This window comes from Prunus dulcis, chromosome 3 (genome assembly GCF_902201215.1).
Source record: "Prunus dulcis chromosome 3, ALMONDv2, whole genome shotgun sequence".
NCBI lineage: Eukaryota > Viridiplantae > Streptophyta > Magnoliopsida > Rosales > Rosaceae > Prunus > Prunus dulcis.
In genome coordinates, this window is record NC_047652.1 from 13,507,235 (window position 1) to 13,525,500 (window position 18,266).

An 18,266-nucleotide genomic window follows, 5' to 3' on the forward strand; every position below is an offset into this window, starting at 1 on the left:
TAACCTATATCCAATGCGTTCTTTAGGGTTAAGGTTCCAATTTCAATTGTCACTGTTAGCTTTTTATGATTAGGGTTTGGTTGTTAAAATTTTGGATTTTATTGATGATTCGTCCTTTTTCTGGTTTAATCTATTTACTTGATCTCTGCTTTTATATAATCTAGTTGTCTCTTGGTTTTGTTGAATGGTTGTAGCTTCTGATTGTGCAATTGTAGATCTATATGATTGCACTCCCTACTTCTATTTGTACTCCCATAAAATTTTAAAATTGTTAATTGAAGAATAGTTGCTACTACTCATTTCCTTTGCATATTAAAAAAAAACAAAAAAAAAAACCTATAGCCTATAGCCAATTAACCATGTAAACCCGTTTTTAAGAAGAAAAAAAAAATGTAATATAATGGATTTCTCATAAAAAATATTAGCTCACCCCTATAAAATTTCGTGGATTTGCCATTGATTGGTACCTAGGCATTTCGAACTTGACACCACTCTTCTTAGACTAAACATATTCTTCCACTATGGTATGACACATTGGCCTTGTCTTACAATTTTATTTGCTATAGCCTTTCGTTACCTTCGACCAATAATTATAGGCCTTCATATGTTGTGTAATCAATGAAGTGAAGAGTAACCAAAAGAACTCACAATACATTCCCAAGTAACCAAAAGAACAAAAACATCATATATATTACATATGTAAAAAATTTCTAACTTTTTTTCCTTTGGTAATCTACACATAAATTGAAAAACCCATTGCAACAGAGAATAAATCAAAATTTCAAAAATCCAAACAAATCATTGGTGCAAACCTTAATTAAGTTTCTTCGGGCTCATTTGGAAGTGTTGCTGGAAGGGCTAAAAGCGCTTCCTGACAACTGAAAGCGTTTCTGACAGCGTTTGGCAAAAAAGTTTAGAAGTGCTTTTGGGCCATAGAAGTACTTTCTGGAGAAACACCTGCCAAATGCTTCTTCATGAAGCACTTCGATTTTTTATGAAATTTTCAACAACTTTATAATAAAAACGTTTTTGTTAGAAGCGCTTATGAGCAGAAGTACTTCCTAGAGAAGCAGTTCTAAACGAGCCCCTCGTCAAAGGTTTATTGATAGTATTTTCATTAATCCATTAAGACTTGTATTTTGATTAATTGATTAGGACTTTGTGTTTTGATTAGTTGACTAGGGATTTTTAAAAAATATTTCATTAGGGTCTTGTGTTTTCATTAATTGATTAGGGTTTTTTTATATATAAAAATAAATAAATTGATTAGCGCTTTATATTTTGATTAATTGATTATAGTTTTGTGTTTTAAGAATGAAAGTGCTATTGTTTAATTTATAAATATTATTTTTGTTTTTAAAAAAATTTCAAAACTTTTACACCCCATAACCGAAGAACCTGAATCCGTCACTAGTCACAATGTGTCTTGAAGCGGAAAACAAAACAACCCTCTTTGGTTTATGCTTTATGCGGTCGTATGGTTTGGCATGCAAAGACGTGGCAGGTCTTCTGCCTTCGATTTCTAAGACACGTCAGTAGATCCAAATGTCTATAATGTTTCATTTTGCACTCCTGCCAAAACCATCTTTGTAATATGTGATTTGTCTTTTTGCCCATTTCCTTATTCAATTCATCCAAAAATAATCTTTCTATTGTTCACATTATGTTGATATTTCAGGCAAATAGTTTCCGACCAAAAAAATAAAAAAAAATAAAGCATATTGCGACGGTGAACATATCCATGCAAATAGTAGTATAATAACCTCAGAGCTAGCTAGCCGAAAACACATGTAAACAAAATAGAATAAAGATGCCTGCAGGGCGCGCATATCAACACGACTCGTAAAATCAATTGCCATTGAGTGAAAAAAATCTCAAGATCGTTTCAACTATTAATGCAAGACTTTTACTTTTTCATGTGAGAAAAATACTCTCAATATACTTTCTCATTCATGGTGTTAATTGAATCTAATACGTAGATAACACATTGTTATTGGGTGAAACCATATTAACCCTTAAGAATTGGAATAGATGAAGAGGCTCAATTCATTTAACATATTAATAAAAAGCTTTTATTTCTCATTTGGGACACATATTCTCAACACACCTTTAAAAGAAAGGTAAAAAGTCATTTTAGTTTGTCTGTTTTCAACACACCTTTGTAGTTATAATTTTGGCAATTTTATCTTTTTTGCTTTCAATTTTATTGATTTAATCATTGTAGTTTTCAATTTAGAGCAATTCAATGACACGTTTCAAATTTCTGTCAAATCTTTCCGAATTTCATTAAGTTTGACCACTTGCCCCTCGCGTAGAGAGGTATTTTGAGTCAAATTCCTCCAAATTCACCCAAAATTTAACCTAGGGATGCAACATTTTTTCAAAACCCTAATCCTCAGTATCACGCCTAAAGTGATTGGGAAGAGCTTTAGGATGTGTTTTACCGTTCGATGGCTGAAGTACCCCTCCATATGAGGGGCACATGGTCAAAACTTAACGGAATTTAAGGGAATTTGACAAAAATTGAAAACTGTCATCGAATTGCTCCAAATTTAAACTACAATGATAAATTGACAAAATTTAAACTATGAGGATCAAAATGGTAAAACGGACGAACTACATAGACCAAAATGAAATTTTTGTTTAAAAGAAAGACTGTAATTGGTTGAGGATATTCTTCGGTATATCATGCTTGGTAGGGATGGCAAAAATCCCCGTAGGGGCGGGTCCCCGTCGGGTCCCCGACCCTAACGGGGGGAGATTTCGGGGCTAAATGGGTATCGGGTACGGGGATCCCCAAACTTGAAAAATCCCCGACGGGTATGGGAAGGGGATGGTATTGGCGTCCCCATCCCCGAACCCGACCCGAAAATATATATGTTTATATTTAAATAAATATATATATAATTATAATATTTATGTTTAACCCTAAGTTAACTTCCCTCTCCTAATTCTTCCTAATTTTCTATGGAATTTCATATTGATGTGATTTTAAATAGTTGAGTTGAACTTTATAGTTAATTTGGATGTGTTGAATGATAAGTTAATATGAAATTTAATGTTAAAATGTATGATAAATATTTTTTTATGCAAAAAAATCGGGGATTCGGGGCGGGTATGGGGGATAGTCCCCCGACGGGGACGGGGACGGGGATTCCCCGAAACCTAATAAACGGGGATGGGTTCGGGGATGGGGGCGGGGATGGAGAGCGGGGATGGGGATGGTATTGTCATACCCGGCCCCTACCCGACCCGTTGCCATCCCTAATGCTTGGCAACATATGAACAAATTTTTTTCATTAGCTGGCAGGACATTCTGTATCATTGTACGAATGGGTGGACCACTGTTCCAAGTAAGTGAAATCTATATGCGTATTTAAGGGACATTGATTCTAAACCTAATAAAATTGACAACTTGGGAAAATTTGAAGCTACGTTGTAAAAAGCTCGAGTGGGAATTTTACCCATGACCTTTTCGACTTGCACCAAAATTGGGTCAATAATATTTGAAAAAACATTTTAAATGTGGGAAGAAAAAAAAAAAAGAACAAATAGATTAGATGGCTGGCGATAGTTCCAATATCAGCCAAACATCAGGAGCTCAGGACACAAGCAACTTTTGCTGTTTTATCTTTGTTCCCTCTTTGAACCGAATAAAGATAAAACGGTCTGACAAAGAAAAAGGCTAGCTCAAGTTCTCTGGCTTTCCAGGAACGAAGTTCACTCTCACAAGGTACACATTTCTGAGTATGTTTCAAGATTGTTACTTTTGGTTGCTTTTTTTTTGCTTGCATTTGAGTTTGATGAAGAGAATATCTGTGCAATAGTATCAGGAAAAGCAAGTTTGGATTCTAGTTTTATTTATTTATTAGAATTTCATTCCAATTTGAGCAGAGAAAAAAGTTATTTGGGTTTTTGAGAAGTTAACAGAAATGTCATGCATGAGTGTTAAAAACAGGTTTAATATGAGTAGAGGAGAGTTTGATAGCAGAAGAAGAAGAATTGGGTCATTTAGAAAAGCCAACAATCTATATGAAGATAGGATTCTTGAAGCTAGTCCTTCACTGAAGAAAGCAGAGATAGATTTCTCAGAGGTATATATATATATATAACTAACTCAGCAAATTACAGCTCTTGAAACTAGGGAAAAACCCCATTTCACAGATGTTTTAGTTTCTTTCACTATGTAAGCATAACACCAATCTGCATTCCTTCTGATCTTTCCGTTTCTCTATCTGTGTCTGCTAATTTCCTAAGAAGTCTTCTTCAATAGCAAGAGAACTCCATATGGCGCGCCGGGACATAGGTCGGTTCAAGGAATACAGAACAGACACAGATTTGGTAAAAGCACAGGCAGAATCTGAGCTATATGAAGTATACAAGAGAGCCAAAGATCTCTCTTCTGTGATTGAGGAATCAAACTCCAATGCAAAGTCACATACACGAGAGATTGAAGTACTAAAGAAGTATAGAAGGCGTGGAAATAAGCGTGAAGATCAGGTGTTGGCTCTGGGGGAGGTGGAGAATCAACAATATGCAGATGTGATGAGAGAATTGGAACTTGTGAGGCAGGAACTCAGCATGCTTAAGCTTGATGTGGCTTCTGTTTTAGAAGAGAAATCCCAGGCAGAGAAGCAAACTGAGGCCGCAAATACAAAGATGTTGTTTTATACAAGCTCAGTGGAAGCAATCAGGAAGGAGATTGAGGATGCCAATGAAGAGCAAGTGCTAACTGAGTTGGCCCGGATTGAAGCTTCAAGAGAATTTGCAGATATTGAAGCTGAGAGAGAAAAGGAAGCCAATCAATTCTCATTTGCAGTTGGGGAAACCAGGAAAAAAATGAAAGATGTGATTGAAGAGATTGATTCCTCCAAAGAGCTTGAAACTAAATTATCTGTCACAATGTCTGATGTGGTTGTGTTACAAAATGAACTGAAGCTAGTTAAAGAAATGGACAAAAGGATTCAAAGGATTGATAGCTTGAGTCGCTCAGAACCTAGTTTTCGTAGAGGAGAGGACTTGGAAGGTTCACCATTGTTACATTCAGTCACAGAAGAACTAGAGGTGGCAAAGAAAGAATTGGCCGCAGTGAAAGAAGAAGGTTTTCAGTTCATGGCCTCCATGGATATCATAAGAAGTGAGCTTAAGCATTTAACAGATGAGACCGCTCGATTAAGGAAAACAGAAGAGAAATCGGATTTAACTGTTAAAAGTCTCAATTCAAAGCTTCTCAGAGCAAAAGCCAAGCTGGAAGCTGTATCTGCATCTGAAGAAAAAGCAAAATCAATGGCATCCAATCTTTCTCTCACTCTTGAAAAGCTTAAAACAGAAGCAGAGGCTGCAAGGAAAGAAAAGGAGCTTGCTTGTGAAGAGGCTGCAACCATCAAGTCAGAAATTCTGAAAATGGAATCTGAGATAGACTTGACTGAGGAAAAATTACAGGCTGCAATGGAAGAGCTTGAAACAGTCAAATCATCAGAAGCTGTAGCTCTTGAAAATCTCAAAGGTCTTATCGAGGATACCATAAGAGCTAGAGCTTTTGAATCACAGAGTAGTTCTTCAATTACCATATCCAAGTTCGAATACGACTATCTGACTGGATCTGCAGCTGGGGCTGAAGAAATTGCCGATAAAAAGGTGGCAGCAGCTCAGGCATGGATTGAAGCTCTAAAGGCCAGTGAGAAGGAAATATTGATAAAGATAGACTTATCTCTTAGAGATCTCAAAGAGATGAGAGTGCAGGAAGAGCAAGTGACCTATAGAGCAGAAAGACAGCTTTCTAGAAAGATGAGGGTTGAAGGAGAATTACAGAACTTGGGACAAAAGCGGGAGAGAAATGCAGTATACGGAAACCGACAACAAGCACAGCCTAGAAAATCTATGAAAAGTAATGGAAACTTGACTCCATCCAGGCGAGCTAAGTACAGAAAATCTGCTTCTCCTGGAGCTCGGAATACTTTCCCAATCCAGAAGAAAAAAAAGGTAATGCCTAATCTGGCCAAGATTTTTAGTGGTAAGAAAATTGCCAAAGAAGTGTGAGCTATTTGAAGTTTACTACATGCTCATTGGCCAAGTGAATCTAGTCTATCAAATGAATAAATTACACTCACATAGTTTGAGCTTTGGGAGCTTGTAGCTTTGCTTTTTTCAAATAAGTACTGCTCCATTAGCTTTTGACTTACCGCAAGCGTGTGAGATAGATGTCCAAATGTATAGCTGTGGGCTTAGAGTGTGGCACATTCATGTATGTAATTGTATGTTGAATGCTTTTGTGTCAATAAAAAGAAGAGGTCATTGTTGTGGTCATGCTCATTGATAAAAGTCTTATTTCAGATGTGTTTTCGGTACGTTCTGCCTTGAAGTATTCTGAATATGCTGCTCTATTGTTGTGTACAAACTGAACGTCTACCAGTGAAATTTTAGCTCAGGACATAAATATGATGAGACGAAAAGAACAAAGATGAGAAAATAATAGTCTAAATGCATCATAGGTAGGAGATCAGAGGCAGGAAAAAAAGAAAGATAAAAACTCCTGTATCCTTTCCTGTATACTTGGTTTGTCATCTATCTACAACATATTTAATCAGAGATGGTGCCTATCAAAGTTCAGCACAAGTGAACACAAATATAAGTAGTGCACAGTAACACAGAGGTCAAAGCAGATTAATGATACACCAAGATTGTTTTATTTTGATCAAGGCTAGAATTGGAAGGAATTTCCACAATTATTTTATTTAATGTTATCTGTACTTGAATTGCTAAAACACACTTGACTCTTAATTTGAAACATGTTACATGATGTACACCGTTTATCGTTTCCTATCACCCTAAGAGCACTTCCAGCGCTCCTCTTTTGTCTGGGCAGGGAGGGGCCTAGGCCCAGCAATTAGCTCTAGCACGCAATGTTAAGACTAGGCAGTTGATGGGGTCCACAAGCCTAGGCAGGCCCAAAGACAAATCTTTCCTGGACTTGCTGACGTCATTGATGATGTTAGCAACGAAAAAAAATTAAAAAAACCAAAAATTTTAGAGGGGGCTTGCTAACTAAGAGCACTTCCAGCGCTCCTCTTTTGCCCGGGCAGGAGGGGGCCTAGGCCCAGCAATTGGCTCCAGCAAGCAACGTCAAGACTGGGCAGTTGATGGGGTCCACAAGCCTAGGTAGGCCCAAAGGCAATGATGTCAGCAACGAAAAGAATAATTTAAAAAACCAAAAATTTCAGAATTTTTATATATAAATACCTAGTCATATTATTCCCTTCCCACTCCAAAATTAATGGTTTAAGTATAAAAAATAAAAAATAAATTAAAATGAATAGTAATTGCCCTTGCCCTTGCCCTTTGGGGTGGAAACAAAAATGGCAAGGGCTGCCACTATTCACGTGAATAGTGACAAACATTGCCTTGCCTTTGCCTTGTCCTTGCCCTTTGGGGTGGAGGTGCTCTAAGCTTTTGGAATCCAAGGGGTCCTAGGTTTGAAACCTCCAAAGTCCGAGCCTTTAATCAGTGGTGGTCCTACAGCAAGGGCAGGGTAGGCACTGTCTACCCCAAATTTTTTCCCCAAAAAAAATCCATATTTAAGCAAAGCTATTCCTACTAAGCCCATGTGATGGTGTGAACCCATGCCTACCCAAACTTAAAAGCAACCCACATGTGTTATGGCCCACTCAAACTTAAAAAAAAAATTGGGGGGGAAATTACAACTAGCCCACACTTGTGTTATGAGATGGCCCAGTCAAACATAAAAATAAATAAATAATAATAAATAAATAAAAAGGGAAGCAATATTTTTGAACTGAAGTGTTGCATTCAATAGACGACAAAGAAACTGCTACAAAGCTACAAATCAAGAGGGCCCAGCCACAAAGGGAAACAACATGGTGCCAAGGTTAAAAACCAACCAAATTTAACAAGGGCCAAAAGCAAAACACTGCTAGTGCCAAAAATAAAATAACTAAAGCAGTTACATGAGCAAGAACATAGGCAGAGCCTAACACGTGTCCATTCCTTCCAACTGGAAATATGGAGCTAAATACTTGGAGAGCAGGGGAGACAAGCAATATTAGTAGTCAATTCCCTTTCGGCTGTGCAATAGTCGACAGTCCCAATTCATTTTCCTCGGCAACTTCTTCTTGAGTCTTTACTTTATCTCTTGGCAGCATCTTCTCATATCTAAGGCCAATAAGTATTCTTCTTATTCTCTTCTATTTAATTATCTTCTTCTATTGGCGTTTTCCTAAATAAATGTATGCATTTTTATTTTAATTTAGGGTTTAATTAGGAATGAATTATAATTTGAGGGTTTTCCTCAGTTATGTCAACAATTGGTGGAAACAATTTTAGTAGAAAACTACCATTTGCTTTACAGGTTGATTCGATTGGTGTTGACTCTTCCTGTTTCTACAGCAACAACGGAACGAGCTTTTTCATGTATGAGAATTATTAAAAATAGACTTTGGAGCACCAAAGCTGATGAATTCCTTGCTGATTGCATAATCCTCCACATTGAAAGAGAGTTTGCTAATAGTATCGGTAATGCATAGATAATTGAGGAATTTAAGATTTCTAAGCCTTGTAGGGTAAAGTTTTAGATTTAAATAGTTTAGAATTGAGGAATTTAAGATTTCTAAGCCTTGTAGGGTAAAGTTTTAGATTTAAATAGTTTAGTTTTGTGTTGCATTGCATTTATTTGTTTATTTTTATTTTTTTATTGTTAAGCTTTTATTTATGTATATAGATGCATATTTGAGGGTAAGGCTCATTTCGTCCCCTTCGACTAAGATTATCTTTTTATTTTTATAAATAAAATTCACTTGTACAGTCGAGTTTTTAAGATAAGTTTCGCCTACTTGACTTTTGAATCCTAGATCCGCCACTGCCTTCAATAGCCATTCCCGACCTCTGTCTCTCTACATGGAGGATGGATAAGGGCTACACTACACGTGAGGGAGAGTGTTAGCTCAATATACATTGTTTATTCATTTCCTAATTGTGTAGGGTTTTTAAATCCAGTGATTATCTAACAAATATTTAGATCCAGTACAGGTGCTAACCAAGAGTCAGACATTTGGTTAACAACTACGATATATGGACCATGTTTAAGGGGAAAAAGGTATTTTTTATTTTATTTGTGGTGCAAACACCAAAACATGATGAAGAGGAGAGAAGACTTACCAAGCTTGTTCTGCTCCAGTCTTCAAACTCCATTGTCTCATGGCTGGATTTTCCTTAAGTCAATTTGCTGGGCCATGGATGCCAATGGGTTGGTCAAACTAAAATTGACCACACCAAATCTTTCCCTTGCACTTTCAGCGGCAATCAGTACACACACAAACATCGCCTCCAATTGCGCTTAGTAACTAAAGATGGACCACGCGTCCCTATAATGATTAGCAATCAAAGGAACCTCTTCATGGCTGACAATAAATTCAAGCATATATCCTACGCTCAAGTTTGAAGAAATGCATTTATTCATATTCGGAGATCACAACAAATCAATCACCTTCTTTGAGTGGTTTTAAGAGACAAAAAAACATCGTGTTTATATCTAATTAGCAGTAAGGAGGGCCCACAAAAAGCAACGTTTTACTTACTCTCTTAGTAGAGATTATAGTCAGCATCACCTTTTTTCTTGGTCACCACTAATGCCTACTTTACATACATGTCCTTGAAGAATCAGCAAGAATAAACATGTTTATGTCATCTCTCTCTCTCTCTCTCTCTCTCTCTCTCTCTCTCTCTCCATCTGTTTTTGCTTCCCTTCATCAGTCCTCATAAAACCCAGCTTGCTCCTTGTCATTTTGATTTCTTCTTTGGCAAGAACTTTGCTTTTGCTAAGATGGTTTTGCAAGTGCTTTACTTGGTTTTCCTTCTATGCAACTCTCTTGCGTTTATAAGTTGTGTAAACGAAGAAGGATTGGCTCTACTTTCATTCAAAGAATCCTTAACACACTACCCTGAAGGCTCTCTGAGTAACTGGAACTCTTCAGACCAAACCCCATGTTCATGGACTGGAGTCGCATGCAGACAAGACAAAGTTGTATCTCTCAGCATTCCAAGCAGAAATCTTTATGGGATTTTCTCTCCTGCTCTTGGAAACCTCTCTGCAATCCGCCATCTGAATCTCCGGAGCAATGAGCTCTTCGGAAGCTTGCCATGTGAGCTTTTCAATGCAAAAGATCTGCAGAGCTTGGTGCTATCAGGAAATTCATTATCTGGTTCGGTTCCAGCTGAGATAGGGAAGCTCAGTTACCTGCAAACATTAGATCTTTCACAAAATTCATTCAATGGTTCAATACCTTCATCTATAGTTCAATGCAAGAGACTAAAGATGCTTGTTTTCGGTGAAAACCATTTCTCTGGTTCCCTTCCAGATGGTATAGGAACCAGTTTGGTTAGTCTTCAAAAGCTCAATATTTCCTTCAATAATCTCAGCGGTTCAATCCCTGAGGACATGAGCAACTTGTCAAGTTTAAGAGCAACCCTTGATATGTCTCACAACTTCTTCAACGGTTCGATTCCAGCAAGCCTAGGAGCCCTGCCTGAGACAGTTTATATTGATCTCAGTTACAACAATCTCAGTGGACCTATTCCACAGAATGGTGCTCTGATCAATTTAGGTCCAACAGCTTTTGTAGGAAACCCTTTGCTCTGTGGACTCCCATCTAAGATTTCATGTCCTTCTAGCAGTCCAGGCTCAAATTCTCAGTCCTTGATTAACAACCAGCCTCAAAATACAGGTCGAAGCTCTGGTATGAATGGGAAACACAGCAACTCAAGCTCAGGTATCTTTGTAATTACTGTCATTGCAGGTGTCATGATTGGAATCTGCATTGCTGGGCTGTTATTCTCCAACTGGTACAAGAAGGTTTGTGCTTGTAAAGTAAGTGAACATTTTGTTGGATGCAACTTTGAGCAGAAATTTATGGCCAGAAAAGACTTTTCTTGCTTTGCAAAAGATGGCTTGGAGACCCTATCAGAGAATCTGGAGCACTACCATTTTGTGCAAGTGGACCTACAGGTGAACTTAGATCTTGAGCAACTGTTGAAAGCATCTGCTTTTCTTTTGGGTAAAAGTGGAATTGGGATTGTGTATAAAGTTGTTCTTGAAGACGGAAGAACCCTAGCAGTGAGAAGATTGGGAGATGGAGGTTCCCAAAGGTTCAGGGAATTTCAAACTGCAATTGAAGCAATTGGAAAGATCAGACATCAAAACATCGTGACTCTTTTAGCATATTGCTGGTCTGTTGATGAGAAACTGCTCATATATGATTATATCCCTAATGGTGACCTTGCTTCTGCAATTCATGGTAACCTTCCCCAACCTCTACCAACAAAATTAAATTTCAGACACTTTAAACTGATCATTCTGCTTGTTAATACATATTTTATTTTGGGTAATTTTCAATTTACTACAATAAAGTTTGCCGACTTTAGAGTTTGATACATCAAAATTTTTTCGTTTTAGTCGCATATACAAAGTTGATTTTCTTACCAATTTCATACATGCCGTCAGTCTTTCTGTTACCAAATCTGTTAACTGCTAACGTGGCAACAAATGTGTCACGTAGATCCACTCATATGATACCACGTGGTCCACATATACCCCAGATGCAAAGTGTTTTATTAATTTTTTTTCTTTTTCAATTTTTGAATTTGCACAGAGAGAGAGAGAGAGAATCTGGATGGGTCTCGGGTGGGGCTGGGGGTGGATCTCGGGTGGAGATGAGGGTGGTTGTATGGTGGCGTTGGGGTTGGGGGTTTGGGTTTGATGGGGGCCTTTTGGGGGGGTGGGAGAGAGAGAGAGAGAGGGGGGGATTTTTTTTGTTTTGTTTTTAATTTTAAGATTTTAATTAATTAATTCATGTTTATTTATTTAATAATACGTGAATCACGTGGCATTGTATGAGTGAGCCTACATGGCACATTTGTTGCCACATCAACAGTTAATAGACTTGTTAATAGAAGGACTGACGGCATGCATGAAATTGGTAAGAAAAACAACTTTGTGCATGCGACCGAGATGAAAAAAATTTGATGTGTCAAACTCTAAAAAAAATTTGATATATGACTTCACATTAAGCATCGAACTCCATAATTTTATTTTCTAATTTGTCTTGAGCTTTTTACCTTTTTTTATCAACACACTAAGCATCTGACATATGACTTCACTAGGCAAATCTGGAATGGTATCCTTCACACCTCTTTCTTGGCCTGTTCGTCTCAGAATCATCAAAGGCTTGGCAAAAGGTTTGGCTTATATTCATGAATTCAGTCCCAGAAAATATGTCCATGGAAACTTAAGGCCTAGCAACATACTGCTTGGACAAAACATGGAACCCCATATCTCCGATTTCGGATTAGGCCGCCTTGCTAATTTAACTGAAGAATCCTCCTCATCTTCATCATTTCAACTTGAACAAATCATGACTGAAACACCACCTCAGAATTCTCCATACGTGCAAAGGGTAGCAAGCTCACTAGCTGCAGCAGGGCCTTTTTATAAAGCTCCGGAAGCCTCTAAAGTTACCAAGCCATCACAGAAATGGGATGTTTACTCATTTGGGGTAATTATACTGGAGATGATTTCGGCAAAGATGCCCTTTAAAAGAATTGGTTCTTTGGAAATGGATTTGATTCAATGGTTTCAGCTCAGCATCGATAAAAGGAAACCGCTTGTTGATCTGTTAGACCCTTTCCTAGCTCCTGATGTAGACATGGAAGAGGAGATTATTGCAGTACTGAAAATGGCTCTTGCTTGTGCTCACAAAGCCCCTGAAGGGAGACCTTCTATGAGATTTGTCTGTGACAATTTGGCCAGGTTGGCCTAATCCACTTACTGAGAACTAGTGCAAGCTCAGACACAAATAAAAAGGAACTGCTCATGTTCATGAGTTATATAGCACAACAGATAAGGCAATTGTACATATTTCTGCCTCCTTGTAAGAATTCTGCTGTCTAGTTTTTCTTATTTTGTTCAATTAATCAATGATTTGTTTTCTTGCATTCTATTCTCTTGAAATTGTATGTCATAATAACATGAACAATTAGCGGTTCCTGACCCTGGTTTATGCAGCAGCCAAAATCACTCCATCACTCCATCTTCAGAAGCAAAGCACCAACAATTGACAGTCAAACCCATTGGCTTGACTGCCAACGATTAATGTAAGAACATATAGGACATGCCCAAGTTACATTTGAATGATTTGATACACATTCAAAGTAACTGGTAAGACACAAAGAAAGGACACCGAGCAAAGAAAAACAACTTAAGAAAAAACTGCATGGCTATTTCACCTTCCTGAAGCATATGTCTTCATGCTCTGGTGTCTCAGATTAAGATAAAAGATAAAAGATAAAAGCAGAGATAATAGGAAGAAGAGAATACCAAATTTAGCATGGAACGGAGGAAGGTGAATGTCGTTCACACGTTAAAATGGGGGTGACTTAGTTCCTGAAGCCAGAGCATCATACTCTGCTCTCCATCAATGGGGCTAAAAAAAAACCAACATGATGATCACTGCCACAGGCCAACGATCAGGAATTATCAATAGGATAACCATTATCTCAATTTTCGGTTCTAGTTCAAGACAAGTTTACAGCTTTTAAAAAGAACTTACGTTAAAGTGAATTAACTATATCAAGAAATAATAGATCAATATCCTTATCCCCAACATTACATTTCAGAAGTACACCAGAGACCCTACTTAAAGCATCAGTTAATTTATTCACAGCAGAAAAGAGACTACACAGATACAGACACAATAGATCAATACCCCTATACCCAAGATTGAAATGAGGCGACACATACATATAAACATACATTCTTGCAAACAAATGACACAAACAATTACATTTCATATATTTGAGAACAGAAAGTTAAGTCCTTCAGCAAATCTATTTGCGGCACACACGAATTCATTAGGTTGAGATACTAGCACATTGGCACTTTAAAAGAGTTAAATAAATCCTCTTACATTAGATTGAACTTATGCATCACTCTTCTGTGACTTCTAGTATATACTTAAATACATATACTATCAAATTACAGCATAGAACAGACAACAAAAAGGTGGGAAAAAAGAAGAAAAAGAAGATTCAAGTTCTTTGTTGCTACAACAAACGAATAACACATTCACATGCCAAAATGAGAGCCAACAAAGAAAGTTGGAGTTACCACTAAACATCTCACAAAATCGTTCCTTCTAGAAAGTATAACTATTGTGAGTCCAAGTTCCCAGTCTGTTGTTTACGGTTGTCTATATGAAACTGAGTCAAGGCTTCCGATAAATGTATTGTATCTTTGGTCATGCTTTGGTAAGCCAATGACGGTGCTGAAGGCTGAGATTTGTATATCAGGTCACGTGCAGGGTCATTATCAGGCTGATTACTGTATTTAGGAGATTCCCTGGAAGCAATAGCAACAGTTTCATGCTGCATTTCAGAAACACCTGATGGTTGTTGCTGATTTCCATCATATGGAACATGGATAAGTGGCACTCCTCCATGATGTGGCATTTCTGAATGGACTGGTCTGTACACTCGTGAAGCAAAATCAGATGAAACACCAGCTTTAATAGGTTCGTTCTGAGTTGCTTGGGGAGGGATACAGGAAGCATTTGGATACAACGGGGGATGACCATGAGCTATAGGGTATGAGCTCCCGTGCATTGGCAAATTGTAAGGTTGTGCTGGTGCAGCAGGCAAGATGTATATCGGGTACGGCTGATTGGGCTGATAGTGTAAGTGTTGCAGCTGCGGATGGTACGTTGGGTAATATGATGAAACTGGCAACATCCCAACAGGATTCTGGGGTATGTAATGGGTACCTACTTGAACGAATTGTAGCTTCGGTTGCTGAAGCTGATCCAGTTGTGGAGTCACTGGATAATATCCAGACGCCTGAACTGTTTTCTGGACCTGGATCCCAGAAAAATTAGGATCACTAAGTTTAATATCTGATTCAGCATAGTTATAAGAAACCCTGTTATCCATTGAAGCAACATTAATCACTGCGTCAGTCTGTGAAAGAGAAATGCCATTTCCAACTCCAACACTATGTTCACTGCCACATACAAAACCAAAACCCAATTCAAACGTCTAACATTACTGCTCTGAAAATGCAATTTAGGAAATCTAGAAAAGAGTAGTCAATTTATAATATCTAGAACCTTAATGTCAAACATCCTCCTCAAAACTGAGCGTAATAACAGTTTCTAGCAGGAATGAACAAAGAAGCTGAAAAACGAAAAAAAATGGAAAGTTGATTAAGAAACAGAGAAAGTATAGCAGAGCAAGTACCGTGCAATGGACTCCCCAGTAGCCACTTTGACCTTATTTTCCAGCAATGTACCAGCCATAACATCCTCATCTCGAGCTCTAACAGAGGGCAAACTAGACAAAGAAGCTGAAGATGAAGTAGACCCAAAAGACGAGCTAGTCTCCAACACAATGGACTCTGCAGCCACAGACCCACCACCACCAACCCCACAGCTCAAAAATTTCCTGCTACCACCACCACTCAAACACTCACTCTGACTCTGACTCTTGGCCTCAAAACCCACCAACCCATTACTCCTCATCCCCTTCTGCATCACAATCTTAGCACTCTCCAGCGCATCAATGAACCAAGACTCAGTCTTTGGGTGCTGAATGGCCTTACACTGATGATGGGTCTTGTCGAAAAACACAAACAATCTGATCCGAGGGGCGGAATTGGAGAGGCGGCGAAGCTCGTCGAGGAAGATGAGAAGGTCGTCGTCGGTGGAGAGAGAGACTAAGGAGAGGAGGTCGTGGCGGGGAAGTTGGTACTTGAGAAACAGAGGTGCGGGGAGAGAGAGAGTGGCTGCGAGGTGGGATGTGAGAGAAGAGAGAGTTGAGGCGGTGGTTGGGTCGATTGAGAGTATGCGAGTGTCGCCGCCAATGTAGCAGAGGGACTTGGAGCGTGGATTGGGGACTATGTGGCCGCCATAGCTGCACATAATGCGAAGCTTTGGTTTGGTGGTTGGTGGCGGAGGCGATGCTGAAGTCTCCATATTTTTGTGTTGCAGAGAGATCTGTGGGTTTCTAGTAGAGCGAAGGCGACTTTCGGAGTGTGTGCTAAGCTGAGATTTGAGGCTTTAAGCAAGAGTTTTAGCAAAAAGAGAGGGAGAGAGAGAGAGAGAGAGAGAGAGAGAGAGAGAGAGAAAAAAAAGAAAAGGAAAGCTTGTGTCTTTGCTTTGTTGGCATTACAGGTGTCCGGAACGTGCATGTGGAGAGCCACGTCATTAAGCTTTGAGATTGCAAGTAGGACAACTCGACAAGTATCAACCATCAACAAAGATTCAAAGGAATGTTGTTAATTTTTTATTTTTATTTTTATGCGAGGAATGTTGTAATAGTCTTGGGTAAAAGTTGTGCTGTTCTTTAATTTAATTTTTATATTATAACTTTTTTGTGTAAGATGGGTAAATTTTTAGACCTGAAAACAAATTAAGATGGCTTAATTTTGGTTAATTTGGAGTAATGAGTCTTGAATTTATCATCGGGTTACATTTCATCTTGGGCCTTTAAAAGTTAAAAGGCTAATTTAGTTCCCTATTTCTTATATATATATATATATATATATATATATATATATATATATATATATATAAAGAAAGACAACTGAATATAATACCTAAGAGAGACCAGAAGGAAATTAGAAATGGATGCAATCCTAAACAACTTTCAGACTAATGCAGAAAATAATGATAATGCATCAAAATAATGCTTTCAGAAAATAGATAATTTGAAGATAACTTTTATTTATACTCACAAAGATTGCAATGGATGCAATCCTAAACAACTTTCAGACTAATGCAGAAAATAATGATAATGCATCAAAATAATGCTTTCAGAAAATAGATAATTTGAAGATAACTTTTATTTATACTCACAAAGATTGCAACTGCAATTCTTCAAGGCAACTAATACCCACGCCTATTTACAAAAGTGTTTACAAGATGAATATCTCCGAGAAGGATGTATAGGAGAATTCTTTAAACGGAAGAAAGGGAAAATTACATTTCTTTTAGCCACCCCCATAAATTTGGATAAAAATCAAAGATATAATTTAGAGATCCTAAAAACCTCTGGAGCTGATTTTTATCAAGAATCTGGTCAGGGAACTTATCAGCAAATTGAATGACTCGATCAATTGGAGTAATTTGAGACTGACTGATATTAAAACCAAGAAATCTAATATTGATTTGAAACAACTTAATTTTCTTAGCAGAGACAACTAGACCATTTTGTTTGACTATGTGAAGGAATTTATGCAAATGTTTCCAATGCTGTTCAACTGACTCAGAGAATATCAGAACATCATCAATATAGACAATCGAGAAATGACTGTAAGGATTGAAGATATCATTCATAATATTCTGGAATTCACTAGGGGCATTTTTTAAACCAAACGGCATGACATTCCATTCATAATGACCGAAAGGGGTAACAAATGCAGTTTTGTACCTATCTGACTCATCTATTTGGATTTGCCAGAAACCACTTTTCATATCAAATTTAGAGAAGACAACTGCTTTCCCTAATCGATTAATAAGGTCTCTTTTATTAGGTATGGGATACCTAATCCATTCTAAGACCGAATTAAGGGGCTTATAATTGATAACTAATCTGGGGACTCCTCTTTCTAGTTCAGCATTTTTCTGGACATAAAAAGCAGGACAAGACCAGGGAGACTTACTTTTGCGAATTATATTTTTCTGAAGCAACTCATGAATTTCTTTTTTGCAAAATTCCATTAACTCTTGATTCATTTGTATTGGCCTGGCTTTAGTGGGGATATTTTTTTCACTAAAGGTTTTGATATAAGGAAGACAGACAACATGCTGTTTTCTATACCAAAAGGCAGTAGGCAAATCAGAACATATTTCTTCTTTTAATTTGTCTTCAAAAGACTGGATTTTCGACTGTAAAGTTTTATCACTAAGTTGTTGTTCAACTCTTTTAAACTTAATTTCTTCTTTAAGAAAATTCAGCTGGTTAATTTTTTGGACAATTTGGACAGATTTAGAGACTGACTGTTTTTGCAAGGCTTTTAGATTATGCAACTCTGGCTTAGACAGGAAGCTAAACTTGACCGACTCTCCAAGATGGGTAGAAATGATACCATCGTGTTCTACCTGGAAAGGATAGAGCAGGGCAAGGAAATGTAATCCTAAAATAACTTCATCAGTAATATTTTTAACTAAGACGAATGAAGTTTTAAAACAAACTTTGTTTTGACAAAT

General features: G+C 37.7%; 3 protein-coding genes across 9 annotated transcripts; 2 read left to right on the plus strand and 1 right to left on the minus strand.

Annotated features, from left to right (window-relative positions):
* Positions 1-3,600: 3,600 nt before the first annotated feature.
* On the plus strand, positions 3,601-6,330 carry LOC117623576 (protein PLASTID MOVEMENT IMPAIRED 15). Of its 7 annotated transcripts, none has more exons than XM_034354615.1 (3): positions 3,601-3,733; positions 3,959-4,094; positions 4,258-6,330. In XM_034354615.1, exons 2-3 carry the CDS (start codon positions 3,966-3,968, stop codon positions 6,037-6,039), a joined length of 1,911 nt encoding a protein of 636 aa, XP_034210506.1. In that variant the 5' UTR covers positions 3,601-3,733; positions 3,959-3,965; the 3' UTR covers positions 6,040-6,330. The 7 variants fall into 7 exon arrangements, with proteins under 7 accessions (XP_034210506.1, XP_034210507.1, XP_034210511.1 ...); XM_034354616.1 differs by having other exon boundaries at positions 4,261-6,330; XM_034354620.1 differs by lacking the exon at positions 3,959-4,094 and having other exon boundaries at positions 4,274-6,330.
* Positions 6,331-9,835: 3,505 nt separating this feature from the next.
* On the plus strand, positions 9,836-12,916 carry LOC117623015 (receptor protein kinase-like protein ZAR1). Its single transcript, XM_034353849.1, has 2 exons — positions 9,836-11,306; positions 12,172-12,916. Exons 1-2 carry the CDS (start codon positions 9,836-9,838, stop codon positions 12,825-12,827), a joined length of 2,127 nt encoding a protein of 708 aa, XP_034209740.1. The 3' UTR covers positions 12,828-12,916.
* Positions 12,917-13,940: 1,024 nt separating this feature from the next.
* On the minus strand, positions 13,941-16,139 carry LOC117622342. The gene is made up of 2 exons (XM_034352991.1): positions 15,298-16,139; positions 13,941-15,061 (listed from the first exon to the last, which is right to left on the minus strand). Exons 1-2 carry the CDS (start codon positions 16,029-16,031, stop codon positions 14,215-14,217), a joined length of 1,581 nt encoding a protein of 526 aa, XP_034208882.1. The 5' UTR covers positions 16,032-16,139; the 3' UTR covers positions 13,941-14,214.
* Between the last annotated feature and the right edge of the window lie 2,127 nt (positions 16,140-18,266).

Excerpts from the sequence above, each read along its gene's own strand:
- LOC117622342 (XM_034352991.1), bottom strand. The coding sequence starts at position 16,031 with ATGGAGACTTCAGCATCGCCTCCGCCACCAACCACCAAACCAAAGCTT. Across the intron at positions 15,062-15,297 it reads ACTGGGGAGTCCATTGCACG|TGAACATAGTGTTGGAGTTG; the intron begins GTACTTGCTCTG and ends TGTATGTGGCAG.
- LOC117623576 (XM_034354613.1), top strand. The coding sequence starts at position 3,933 with ATGTCATGCATGAGTGTTAAAAACAGGTTTAATATGAGTAGAGGAGAG. Across the intron at positions 4,095-4,257 it reads CAGAGATAGATTTCTCAGAG|AAGTCTTCTTCAATAGCAAG; the intron begins GTATATATATAT and ends TAATTTCCTAAG.
- LOC117623015 (XM_034353849.1), top strand. The coding sequence starts at position 9,836 with ATGGTTTTGCAAGTGCTTTACTTGGTTTTCCTTCTATGCAACTCTCTT. Across the intron at positions 11,307-12,171 it reads CCTTGCTTCTGCAATTCATG|GCAAATCTGGAATGGTATCC; the intron begins GTAACCTTCCCC and ends TGACTTCACTAG.